At 42.3% G+C, this 14,165-nt stretch overlaps 1 protein-coding gene across 2 annotated transcripts in view; it reads left to right on the top strand.

Moving 5' to 3' along the window:
- AOAH (acyloxyacyl hydrolase) overlaps positions 1–14,165 on the top strand; it is a 132,910-nt gene that overhangs the window by 66,938 nt on the left and 51,807 nt on the right. For both annotated transcript variants that reach the window (XM_019726325.2, XM_074341003.1), the window contains exon 12: positions 7,400–7,491. In XM_019726325.2, the coding sequence (XP_019581884.2) occupies positions 7,400–7,491 (92 nt within the window). The remainder of the gene's footprint in view (positions 1–7,399; positions 7,492–14,165) is intronic.

Raw genomic sequence — 14,165 nt, 5'->3', positions numbered from 1 at the left:
AGGATGGAAGCAGCGAGGTTTTGTGGCCGCTTCTTGGTAGACGGTGAAAGGGGAGAGGAAGAGCAGATCATTTCATATGAGGGACATAGTGGGGAGTGAGAGCCCCATTCAGGCCTGGTGCCCTAGTGACGACTTCCCGTGTTCTCACCTCTATAGATTGACGATGGACTTTGGCCTTCCTCCAGAGTCAAATGCTGGATGCTACATCTCAAAAAAAAAAAAAAAAAAAAAAGAAAATAAAAACTACCCCCACCCCAGACAAATGGCAGCCTGACTGATTTAGAAATGACCAAACCTTTACAAAACCTAATGAAGGTATCAAAGGGTCGACCTTTATGATACGCGCCCTTGTTGCTTGTTTCTGACCCTCAGAAGAGTTATTTTCTCTGTTTGTGAAAGGATTTGTTTCACTGGCCTCACGAAAGAATTGACTTGTGATTATCTTTGTAAGAGCAGGACATTTTAAACTCTTGTTTTCTCACTTTTATGAAGTTGGATACAGTTCTCCAATCACTCTGGAAATAAGATGAAAGGAATTGAATTCGGTAGGTAACGTGCAGCTGCGCAATGTGTTTTCGTTTGCTGCGGGACAGTTAGATGAATGGATCCCTCAATTCATTCACTGAATAAATAAACCATGGGGTTAGAGCTTAAGCAATAAATAATAGAAAAGGGAAAAGAAAGAAACTAAGAGGCGCTGACAAGGTAACAAAATAATAAAAAGAGCTATTTTCAGGCAAAATGATGAAAAATTATTGTCTTCCAGTCTGTTATGTTGACTGGTCATATTTTGCTAGAATTCTTTATTTGACTATTTCTTCCCTGCCCCGTAAGTTATTGAACTAGCATAGGGTCAAAGATGAAATGCAGCACCTCTTCCCTGAAAATCACTTATTTAGCTCAAGTTGAAGTTTACATGTGCATTGAACAGGCATCAGCCCCAGAGCTGAGCAATTCTTGTTACTAGTCTGCATGTATGTAGTATGTTCTAAGCTGCTAGATTTGGGCGTAATTCATTAGAGCAACAGGTCACTGGGATACTTGGTGTTTTGTTTGGCTTGCGGGGAGGGGGTGTTTGTCATCCCTGTACGCAATAGGATGAATTTAGCCTTGGAGTTTTGCACATGGCATCGCTAATGCTTAAACTGTTTTTCCTCCATCCCTCTTTGTCTGGTTTCCTCTTGCTAACCTGATGGGACTCATATTCGATAGCATTTCTTTCAGATTCCTTCCCTGAGCCCCACATGTGGCATCAGTGTCCCCTCAGTGGCCTGACACAATACCCTGGACTTTCCTACCAGTACCACGGAGCGCTAACTTGTATTGAGCACTTGCGATTCCAGCCTTTACACCTGGATTACCTTTCGAATCCTCTCAACCACCCAGGGAGATGGTGCTGTTATTAGCCCATTCTGCACATAAAGAAACTGAGACACAGGGGAAATAAGGAAAGTCTTCAAGGCTACCCCACTGGGAAGTGTTGACTGTCTGTGCCCCTCTAGATGGTAGCTCCATGAAAAAGGAGTTCCCAACAGCTTAATGCAATGGTCAGCAGAGTACCTATCACAGGCTAGCGTGTAGTCTCTCTCTCTCTCTCTCTCTCTCTCTCTCTCTCTCTCTCTCTCTCTCTCTCTCTCTCGAATTATACAACTGCAGGAACCTCAGCGTGAGCCTCATTGCAGTGCTCTTGGCATTCTGAAGTTCACAAATCAAACTCAGAGAGTTAAACTACATCTTTGAAGTTGTCTATTGCAAAGCATTCGCTCGTGAGAACGGTGCTGCCTTACCTAGGTAAGCCTGAGATTACACAGGCAGACGCCAGAGGATTAGTGCCCGCCCCATCTCCCAGAACGCCATCTGCCAGGCCCCGTTGAAAGACAAACCACCAGACTGGCAGTGCGCGTTGTTCTCCGTGGTTGCCTTTCCCCAGCGTATGTCAGGCCAGAACAGGCCCTGGGAATACGTGAGTGGGGTATGTCCATTGGGGTCTGTGTAGGGCCACATATCATTTCAGTATGTATCCCCAAAATAGCCATTCTACATTATTCATAAGTTATGCATGACTTCCATAAAAGAAAAACAGAGGAGGAAAGATGGCAGCGACTCTCGGGTTGTCTGTGGATTTCTGAACATTTTACCCAAAGCAATGTCTTGGAGACCATCCCCTCCCCCCCCAGCAGGCAACAGGGAAGCCTCATTTTCAACAACTAGCAAACCCAGCATAGCCAACATTGTGTGTGATTCTGTGAGATTTGGCAGCTTAGGGGGCAAGCAAGGGCCAGACACAAGAGGGCTATTAAAGCTGAGGTTCACAGTGCACCATGCCTACTGGAAGCCTCTCCCTTTCTAGTTCTACCAGGACCTGGGTTCAAATCCCAGCCCCCACTAGTTACCAGCTCTGTCACCTTAACACATCACCCAAACTCCCTCTGAGTTTTGTTCACCAGTTTTCCTGGCCCTGTGCTGCCCAGTGTCAGGAATTCTGCCACCAACAGAAAATATAGAAATCCTCCACGGGCCAGAACCAGCAACAGGAGGTGCCAACATAAAAGGGTCTTTTTCAGTACCTCTAATTAAGTTGAGGCACAATCATTTAATTTCCAGTTCCTCTGAGGTCTGGGTTCTTTTTTAAGACGTAATGCCCAGCGTCTTATACCTGGTAGTTGCTCAAAAACTGTTGGTGGAAGGAAGAGAGAAAGAAAGGGAGGGAGAAAGACGAATCCCTGCCTCACAGAGTTCTTGGATGAAGTTAAATATGTGTATGAGTTTCCTACCTCAGTGCCTGGCATATAAGGGAAACTCAGTATTAATTCCCTTCCCCTCTCTGGCTCGAAATGCAAAAGTTATCTGGGAAATATAACACATTACAGCATCACGAATGGGTATACATTCATTTACAGGATTTATCCACATTTCAAAACCTTTAGAAAGGAATGGGACCAGAGCAAGAACGTTTGTGTGGGGGTCAAGAAGGCCCCTTAAAGTTTCTTAATTTGGTGTTTTTATAAGAAAATATACTAAGGTAGCGAGGGTGGAGGGGGCGTTTGAGATGAGGAGTGACCTCGGAGGCAGGAGGCAGGTGTGGTGGCCCTGTGAGGATGGAAAGGCATAAAGCTAGAGGAAAGCCACCTGTGGGACCGATGAATTGAGGCAGACCAACAGGACTGGGAGCCCCGTGGCCCCCGTGCTGAAACCAGGTAGCAGGTGTCTGATTCCCAGGCCTTGAGACTCTGGCTCTATTATCAACAGATCAACCTTAGAGCTATTTGCTTCTTTGTGTAAAAACAACAAAATCTTTCTGCTTTGACAGTTTAGTTCCTGGGAAATAAATTTTTAAAAACGCTTATGTAACTGATGATGATATTTTTTATATCCTTTGCCATCAGCTGTTAGCTGTAGGTTCCTCCAACTGATTTTGTACTATGTGAAAATAATCAGTGTGGGTCTAACCAGTAAGAGTCTGAGAACAGGGAATACACTCGGCAAATTGTCCACAGCGCTGCAGGGGGGTGGGGGAGGCTCAAATATAAACAGTGAAATAAAGACACCAAGAATATTCCCTTTGTCACTGGAAGATTGGCAGAACCAGACGAATGTGTGCTTGATGTCATTGTTCTTTCTCTCACTTAAGAATGTTTTAAGAAACCCAAATTGAAGTTGCTTGTGGAAGCTGAGGTTTAAAATATTCTAAATCCAAAGAGTGGTATTTACTAAATATTCATTAAAAATGAGAACCAGTGGGCTTTCCTGAGGTATAGACACACACAAACACACACACAAACACACACACTCAAACACAGAGAGTAATTTTATATGAAAATATGATGCCAAAATAGTGTACCCATGCCACTGCTGACATAAAAACACTGGATGAAATCAGGAGAAATTTGGAAGCAATGTGGCAGTTGATGTAATAATACTCATTTAGTTTCTGATGTTCTTTACAAATTTGGAAGCTTTTTCTCAGTAAATATTAAGTCTTCGCACATATGTACATTTAAGGTACGTTTAAGATGAGATTCCTGAGAACATAAATACTCAAGAGGAATAAGCAGGAGTCGATGAGGGAAATCTTAATTTGTATATTTCCTGCCTGAAATGCCAGAACTATCTTGGATATAATGTTCCATGAATAAGGCGTTCTGTGTTTAATGTGATATGACTTAAACATTCTCTTTTCGCTAAGCTCTATAAAACCTTTGCTATTCATGGCTGTTAGTTCTCATTTTTATCTACTAAATTTACTAAGGAAGAAAAAATAGGTTGAGGCTTCCATTTGTCTGCCCAAATCTTTTTTTTATTATTATTAGCTGGCAATAAACTTCACTCCTCTTAAACTGGGACAGTCCGCTTGGAAATGGACAGTAGATGACCTGCCCTAAATATGATGCTTTACATAGTGTAGGGATTCTATTTGTCAGCCTGCACCTCTCAGTGTCTTTTGATCCTGCCAACAGCCCTGTGGAAGTAGGCAGGGTAATAATCCACAGCATCGGAGATACTGAAACTGAGACCCATGAAACGACATCTTCCCTGATTTGACACAGCTAGGAAGAGGAGGAAAACCTCGCCATAACACCATAAGTGAAGTCTAAAATATGTAACCTGGAGAACGTGGATTTGCACTATTTCAAGGTTAATCAAATGACCAGGAGAAACCTATGCAGCTGACCGACCTTCCTGGGCCCTCTGGGCTCTAACTGCAGGATGCAAACCCACCTCAGTCTCAGCTGTAATTCAGCACCAGCCGCTGTCCACTCCCCCTAAAATCCTGATGGGGACAATTCCAGGGCTGGGTGGGACTTCTTGGAGAGCAACAAGGAGTCCAGGGTTCTCCCCAGTAGCTGAAACCCATTTCTTCAGGTTGATCCAGAAAGACTGAAGTGGGAGAACAGTGGAGGCATGGAGACCTCACTTCCCAAGACAGGCTTGCTGGCTATTTCCTCTCCTGTCCTATGCCTCCCTCAAAATCTCCTGCTTCCCCACCGGGGACATGAATTTTGTTACCCACTCCTGATTGAGCATGGGGGCTGGATGGAGTATGGATTCCACTTCTAACGTGTTGTATCCAAACCACGGCATTTTACTGTATTTGTAGAGCCGAACCTAGAGGTCAGATCTCCTGATTCCTGGAGCAAAGCCGTTTCCCCAATGTGCAGGCTCACTCAGAACTACATTCCCCTCCATTATTATTCCAGGCTGCAGAGGGTGTCACACACACCTCTCTATGCCAGCAGCTTCTTGTCTAACTTCTCCCTGTGAAAGGAAGATGGGGCCCATCCGGAATCAGAAGCCTCGTTCCATACCCAGTTTCCCAAATCTGGGGTTTGCCATTGTGCGCATAACTGAGAAAAAGGTGAGAGAGTGGTGTGGGGGAGTGTTGTATTGTTCTTTAAACATTTAACATGTTTTACGGGTTGCTAACTTATTTAACACAGCTCATTAATTCTGCCTACATCTCACAAGCCACCTGCTTACTCACTATCTCAGCTTAACACATCTCATGAGTTTCATCCATTCTGTTTGTTTTTCTCGTCTTCTGTAGAAGACTTGCTACAGAAGGATTCTCAAATCCTACAGCAAACACACAAGCAGAAACACGTAGGGGAAAAAAATAAGATTAAAAAAACAACAGAGAAAACATTTGATTTATAGTGGCAGGAGAAATAGAAACCAAAACAGAGAGGAAGTGAGTCACAGTGATGGTGAGGTTTTGAGCAGAAAGCAATGGGTGCCTCCTGCTAAGGGGGAATTGCACACCAGTCACTGGAATTGCATGGCCTTCAACATTGAAAGTGCATGCCCCTGTTGGATGGACGTGAAAGCCTCAAGTCCTCCTGTAATGTTATTTCAAAATTAAATGTAAATTATAGATAATATCTAAAGGCAAATCACATCAAAGCTACCATAGCATTGAATATAGTTTCTCAAATGGCATGTGGTCTTGCCTCCTGCTCACTTCCTCTCCTCGCTCTGCTTTCTAAAGTGAATTTGAATCTGGACCGTGAGGGAAGGAAAGGTCACACTTCTCTCTCATTATCTACTTGAAAATGTATCTTTATTGGTGCGTTGTTTTTTTCCTGATTCCAAAAAAGTGCATGTTTGTTATACAAATTCAAATACTGTTGTGATACAATGTGGAAATGGTATCCCCCGAGGGCAGGCACATGAAGGAGATGACCCTATACACCAGAGATAAACTGCTTCCTGAAGCCAGACATTGAGGTGTCCTGTCAGCCAAGGCAAAAAGGGAACATTGGCTTTCAGAGTTTTTATCCAAATCAGGATTCCCAGGTAAAATACAGGACACCCAGTTAAATTTGAATTTCAGAAACACAAAGAATAATTTTTTTAAGTATGTCCCAAGCATTTCGTGGGATATACTTATACCAAAACTTATTCCTTGTGTATCTGAAATTTAAATGTTTGCATATTCACTTTTTAATTGTGGTAAAATACACAACATAAAATCTACCATTGAAACCAATTTTAAGTGTAAAGTTCAGTGGTGTTAAGTATATTCACGTTGTTATGCAGCCAATCTCTACAACATTTTCATCTTGTAAAACTGAAACTGTATACTAACAAATTCAACAGCAACTCCCCATTCCCCCTTACCCCTGCCTCTGGCAACCACCTTTCTACTTTCTGTTTCTATGAGCTCAACAAGTCTGGAAACCTCATGGTTTATCCCAGATGACATTTATGAAAGAAACAATAAGGGGACACAGCCGATAACATTTTTCTTCTCTGATTTTGCACAAGCCATAGAAATGTGGTTCAATGAATCCTCATTTTGTCAGCACTCTATGTGTGAAGTTTGTGCAAGAGCCACAGGGGGTCTGTGAGCCCTTTGAAATCACAGGCCATGTTGAGTATATGTACATCTTTTATGGGGAAAGGAACCATAGTTAGATTCTCAAAAGTGTCTGAGACCCCCAGGAAGTCAGGACGCACTATCTATTGACTGAGGGCATAGCTTTGAACTCAAGAAGCCATCTTTTCTGAGGGCTGGGGTACTATTGCTTTTCAGGCAATGGATTTCATGAATGTCTGAACAAAAATATGGAGAAAAGCTCAGTGAATTTAAAAGAGTGGAAAGTTTACCCAGCTACTGAAACAGCCCTTTCGAAGGAGGGATGAGTATGAGCTCCCTCATGTTCGCATATTCCATGGACGCAAATAGAAGCCAGTTCATGTCTGATGTGGCTCTTCATGAATTTTCTGGTGATGGTTAAAGAGGCATACACTTTAAATGCCGAAGTCCCTTTAAGAGAGAGATTAAGAAAGAGAGATGAGAGATGGACAGACAGAGGAGAATGGATACGCAGTGAACAGTCTTACTCTCTGCAGAAAACAAATGACCATTTTGACAATTACCACTTTATTTGTTCTTTAGAAATCCTTCTTCGATTTACCAACAGCTCTTACCAATGAGCTCAACTGGCCCCAGCTCTCTGGCGCTACCGGATTTCTGAACTCTGCTAGTAGGTATGTATGTTTGCACACTCTCAGACATTTCAATACCTGTATCTATGTAAAAGTAAAGCAGGAGATGGGGCTTGCTCCCAAGATGCTGAGGTGAGAATTATTAAGATTACTTCTAGAATATGGTGACATACAACAAATGCACCGCTGACACAGTCAGCCATACAGTGGGAGACTGTATCCGTGCTGACAGGGAGGGGGTATTCCTGACACAGGTGCTCTAGAGTTGACCCTGGATGGAAAATACTCAAACACATCACTACATTTTTCTGTGTCAAGGGACAAAGAAGTTAACTTGAGTGTTTACTCTCCGAAATTAATATTTATAAAGGTAATGGCTAAATTAATAGGTAAGTCTCAAGGCCCTGGAGTCACCCTGGCTCTAATGCTGTAAATGAAAAGGTAGACACAATGCGTGGAGTCTAGTGACACAAAAACCAACTTGCTGCGTGTGACTGTGTGTGGATTCGGGGCCCGGGAACAACCATTCATAATGTTAGCACCCCAATTTTATTTAATGGAGGACATTGCACATCATGAATAATTTGATATCTTTACTTATTTATTTAAAAAATAGCTATTAGATACTTGCTACCAAATCAGGTAGTTTTATAGATGTTTTCTAAAGCATCTCTAGATGTTTTAAAGGTAAATAAGGCTTGTCCCATCTCTACAGTCAATTATAATCAAGTAGGACAGATGAGATAAATGTACAAGTGATAATAAGACGAGACAAATGTGCCCAAAGACGACTGTCAACACAGAGCCACAGGAGTCCCTGGAGAAAGGATTCATGGAAGTCGTCAACAGACACCTCCTTTGGGGTGCTAGGCAAGGGGCCCATATCCCAAAGGATTTGGGAAACTGGCGCAATGTAAGAGACAGAGAAGAAACTAGGGAAGATAACCAACCTTCATGAAACCTTATCCAGATTTATGTAGGAATCATCTGTGAATATTGGGGAAACAGAGGAGACATGTTTTCAAAATTGGGTGTAGGTTTTCCAGTTTAATCACGTAAAAAGAATTTGGCTCCTACGTCCTTGTCATTAGTGCAATAATGCTAACGGGACCGATACTGCAGCTAGTAAAACGTAACCTTTGCCAGGCATTCACTGTATGCCAAGCGTTTTGCTGTTCTATGGAGGTTTTTTTCATTTCATCCCTTTGTGAGGTCGGTGGTATTACTTTCTGCTTTTTGCAGTTGAGGAATCTAAGGGTTAAGCAGACAAGTTAAGAAACTTGACCAGGATCATACAGTAACAAGTGGTAGGAGTCGTCGTCATGAAACCTTGGGTCCCATTTTACCAGACAGTCGTTTGGTGAGCAAAGGCCCTGCTAGTGCACAACTCCCGACCTTTATGTGTGTCTTCACTCTGCCTGCAGAACGCGGTCCCTGTCGCTCCTGCCCCTTTATTTGAGAGCGTAGCTAGGAGACGGGAAATGACCGAGAAACAGCGAAGCCCCACCCATGTGGGGGTGTGGCATGCATTGTTTCAGATGTCAATCATGTGCCCGTTATTCCCTCCCCAAACCCCCCACACTCCCAGCAGTCTGGGGCCCCTAGAGCCCCACCTTCGGCTCATCTTTCCTCAGTTACAGTTGCTATTGTTTTTGTCACCTGGAATATTACTACATCCAGAGACAACCCAGCTAAAGCAACATTCTGGAAAAGAGAGTCTTGTTTATCTCCCCACTGTCAATGTTGAAATTGAGAAAATAATATTTAAGCGCCCTCCATCCAATCCAGCTATGTGTTAAAATCCCGAGGAGTTTCTGCACATCAAGGTTTTTATGGTACTAACAAAAGGAATTCATTATGAGACATGCATACAGTTTATTGCACTTTTAATGGTGCCTACATTTACATATGAGCCCTGTAAAATCCATCCATCCTTTGACCTAAAGCCTCACGAAGTTGCCAGAGAGGAAATAGCAGTCTGATGTTTAAAATTAATTACCAAGTAGCTTCGATCTTCACTGGAGTCAGAAAAGAATGAAAGAGGAATCCATTCACCAGTTAAAATGGTGAAAACGTGTTTCCTCATCTCTTTCCACGTACAACTCACACAATAGTGCCCACATCTAAATCTAATTCCTCCAAGAACTCTCTACCCAAACTTAGCTCCTGTTCCCAAGCAAACTGTTCAGTGGTGTTTAGTTTCTGTTGGGGGTGGCGGGTGGAGCCAGTGTCCCTCTTCCTTTCTGCATCTGTCTGCCCTCAGACCAGGGGCTACTCCCTCATCAATGCAAAATCCCACGTGCCCTCTCATCCTCCAGCAGTTTCCACTGGTCCTCCCATCAGAGCCCAGCAGGCACACACGTCTTCCTTGGAAGAAAGGCAGTGGGGTGAAAGGCAGAGGAAAACCTGCAAGTCTTCAGACATGTGTGGTTTATAATTTTATATTCTCCTTAGAAGAGAGATTCCGACATCTGCTCACAAAGGAAGCGACTGGTCTAGGTGTGCGTATGTGACAATCATCTGTATCCCGAGCTGGGCTGGGCTGCTTTCACACCTTCTTGTACTGGGCGCTCTATTGCTGTTTAGAAAACCTTACTGACGGCCTATGTGACTTGCTCAAAACTCACTCTAGTGTTGTCCTTACCTGTTGTATTTCTAAGATACACCTGCCCTGCGGGGTGTTTCTCTCTGTGTTTTGGGGTCCCAACCCCTCTAGGTGTCCCCCTCCCAGGGCTCTTTGTGTCACCTGTTTCTGTGTACTCTGCCTGTGATCCCTGCCACTCAGCTGGGATGGGGAGAATATATTCAACTCCTTTTGATAGAAAAGAAAATTCTGTGTCTGGAATCTGAGTTGCAGTGGATTCCCCCATGAATCAGAAACACAGCAGCCTGACACCCCTGCGTGTCCCCATTCAGTATGTCCCTCCCAGCAATCGTTCCTATTAAACTAGCTCGTGTACTCTCTTGAAAACTTTGCCTGCGGATAATCTATGCTAGGCCAATCTCCTTCTTAAAAGAAAAAGAGTTCTAAAGTGTGTAATATATATATTATAAGTGTATTATAAGTGATATATATATATATATATATATATATATATATATATATATATATTAAGGCGAGATTAGCGTATAAAGGAGGTTCTCTTCGGGTGGAATCAGGAGAAGAAAAAGAACACTGACCTAGAAGCAGCTTTTGTGACAGATGTGGTCAGCTTCCCCGGGCATTTTAAGCACGTGTCCCTGTGAATCCAAATGCTCATTAACACGGGATAGAATTTATGGGCGACTCTATTCAACTGGATCTCTACAAAGTGCTTCCTGCCATCTGAGATCAGCTGCCTGCTTTGGGTAGCAACAGTGTTCTTTGGAAAATGTACCTTCGATAGCAAAAAGATGCAGTTGGGGAGAAAAAAACGATTGCTTTCCTTTCCTTCCTCCATTATTCCCATCACCCCCTTCAAAATGTAGTATCTCCTGCATGCGATGAATGGAACATAATTGAAATTGCATGCATGCATCAAGAACAAACCTAATCCCTCAGTTTTATAAATCTTCTGTCCTTCAGTTCAGGTGACATAAACGAAGTCTGTTCTCTTGACTCTTGGGCTTCAGAAAATTCAAAAAGCAATATCCCTTAAAACCATGAGGTTTGTTTTGTTTTGTTTTGTTTCCAGTGTGATTCAGAAAGCAACTGAGTTGATCCAAGACAAACAAACAAACAAACAAACAAACACCCTCTGTGAGGTTGGTAGCTTGGGGGCTGAAGCCTGATAACAGGGAGGAGAACTATTAGCTGTAAGTGAGAAGAAGAAAAACAATTTTTAAAGACTAAAAATAGTTCTCCGTGTTCAGAGCATCTTCAAAAGCAATTAATGGAACGAGAAAATCCTATTTAAGTTAAAGAAGCGAGGCCCAGTAACACATGTAGGAGGGGAAACAACGTGCCAAAACTTCAGGAAGGAAGGGCTTTAGTGTAAAGGCAGCGTCTGCCATTGCAGAGCCCCATGAGTCGGGGTGAAGGAGGAGGAAGACCATTGGCAGGTTCAAGGGCTCTGGTCCTGTGTGCCCTTCGGCAGGACGCTTAGCACCCCCGGACCTCATGTACGTGATGACGCTGACTTGCTCCTGGCGGTCTCTGAAGCTCTCGCCAGTGCTCAAGCACAGTGGCTATAGGGCAACGTACTGCTGAAGGCCACATCCTACTGTGTGATGCTGCTTGGTTTAGAAGCATTGGAGGGAACTGTTGGGGAGAGATGCACCTGCTTCTCCCCACCAAATATGCTTGTCTCCCCGCCTTAACCAGCTGTGCCTTGAGACAAGATATAGCTCATTTTGTCGGTCGGAGCTTGAAATGTTCTAGGAACCGTGTTTCTCTAGGGCCAGGGTGACTGTGCAGTAAAGGTGGAGCCGAGTAAGCCCTGCACTAGGTGACACTGGGTGCTTGACCAGCTGTTAATTAAATGGTCCATTATTGTCTTTATGTGCACTGTGTCCTCCAAGCAAACCCCAGGAGGGAAACAGGGGACTCCAAATCCTTAACGAAAAGAACCACCTGGACTGAACCACATCTAACTTGAGCATTTGTGGTTGTCCAAACCCCTTTCTTCTGAAAGTCAGTGCTGACTGGGGCTAAAGGATAGAGAGGTGCTTCAGAGCTGCAGGCAGAGGGAACTGCAGGGAAAATGGGCCAGCAATCAGCGCTTTAGAGAAAAAGAAATTTAAGTAAGCAGCTGAAGTTAGCTGTAAAATGTCATGCAAGTCAAAAGAACCAAAGCAATTACCAAAGTGACCACAGCAAGCCAGGGAGATGAGCGTGAGATCAGTTGGTCCGCAGAAGTGGGTGCAAACTAGATGGAATTTTCTCGAGTACGTGTTGCTTCCTTCTGCCTCTGGCTTAAATTTGCTATTTGGGGCCAGAAGCATAGCAAATGCTTAGAAAGAAATAGACAAAGCCATTGTTATAAGTGGCACAGTAATGCTGTTTGAGGACATTTAAACACATGTCTATGATTAGAGGTGTCCTAGAATCTGAGTGTTAGAGGTTATCTATTCTCTCTGACCCAGCAGAGAACAATTTTGAAAAGCAGCGTATAACTGTACGCCAAGTCACATGGGGCATTCAAAACAGAAAATTGGAGAGACGGGATTTGCAGCTCAGATTTGCTAACCTAATTTCATGTTAAAAAAAAAAAAAAAGACAAGTACTAAACACTAATGGGCTTAATAACCTTATTAAATCCATTATTCAAAAATTACATGTGATATAATTGCAAATGATTAGCCATCTTATAATTATACTTTGCAAAACAAATAATTAGCCAGAGAGTGGGTCATCTAAAGTTGGTGAGACTGACGGGAGGGAGATATAGTCTATGTCAGTGGCCATGGACCCCTGCGAGGGGGCGTCTCTAAAACCCCTTCACGGGGTTCACAAGGTAAAAACTATTTTCCCAACAATGCTAAAACAGTATTGGCCTTGCACTGTGTAGCCATTTGTATTGGTGGTGGAAAAGCAATGGTGGGTAGAGCAGTCGCACCAAACTACATTTGGGGGTCACTGTGGCCTTCACACACTCCTGGCTTAAAAAGAGGGGGGAAAGGGGACTTCTTCCCTTGAAAATGTTGCCTATGAAGCATAAAAACATCATTAATTTTATTAAAGTAAGTACACGATTTTTTGGATAATTTCATCTCATGAAACGGGAAGTATGTATAAAGCACTTCTGCTACATACAAAATATGATGGTCGTCTTAAGGAAAAGCACTTGTGTGAGTGATTTGAGAGCTAAATTAGTCAGTTTTTCATGGAACACCAGTTTTATTGAAAAAGACTTGAGTATATGGTAGGTATTTTATCCAAAACGAATGAAATGAGCTTGTCACTTAAAGGAAAACAAATGATAGCATTGGTTGCTACTCATAAAATTTGAGCTTTCAAAGAAAAATTTGAATTTTGAATAACTTGTATCTTCTACCATAAACTTGACAGCTTCCTAATATGCAAAGACTTTTCCAATGAGATATACAATGCTAGCAACAAATACAATTTTTTAATATAGTATCATAAAATGTATCAATATTTGGAATATCTGCATAACTCAGTGAATCAATGTTTTCTAAATGACCAATGCATGATATATAAAATCATGCATGGGTGAAAGACCCATTCAAAGTACAAGATAGACCAATGCATTTTAAACAAGGTGCAAAGAGATCATTGATATAATTTCAGATTCAACATTGCAGCTAGTCAATCTTTAAGAAACTACTATTTGCCAAGTTTTGGTGTAGAATTAAAGAAGGGTATCCAAAGTTATCTAAAAAGGATATTAAGTCTACATCTGTAAGACTAGATTTTCTTCATCTACTTCCACGAAAACAACATGACAGACTGAATGCAGAAACAGATAGGAGAACTCAGTGGTCTTCTATTAAGACAGACATTAAAGAGATTTGAAAAGTGGTAAAACAATGCCAATCTTCTCACTAATTGGAGGTAGGGGTTGAAAAAAAAAAAATATATATATATATATGTATATATTTTAAAAAGGAAAAAATGTTATTTATGTTAACATGTCATGGGTATTATTATTATTTTAAATGAATTAACAATTAAATGTTCTTTCAAATTTTGAAGTTCTCATTTCCAATATATAAATATTCACCACTATAACTCACATAAACAAAATCTCTCTGGGTTTCTCCATAATTTTAAG

Source organism: Rhinolophus sinicus, linkage group LG09 (genome assembly GCF_036562045.2).
Source record: "Rhinolophus sinicus isolate RSC01 linkage group LG09, ASM3656204v1, whole genome shotgun sequence".
Classification (NCBI taxonomy): domain Eukaryota; kingdom Metazoa; phylum Chordata; class Mammalia; order Chiroptera; family Rhinolophidae; genus Rhinolophus; species Rhinolophus sinicus.
The sequence above is the reverse complement of the archived record's forward strand: the minus strand, read 5'-3'. Positions and strand labels throughout refer to the sequence as shown.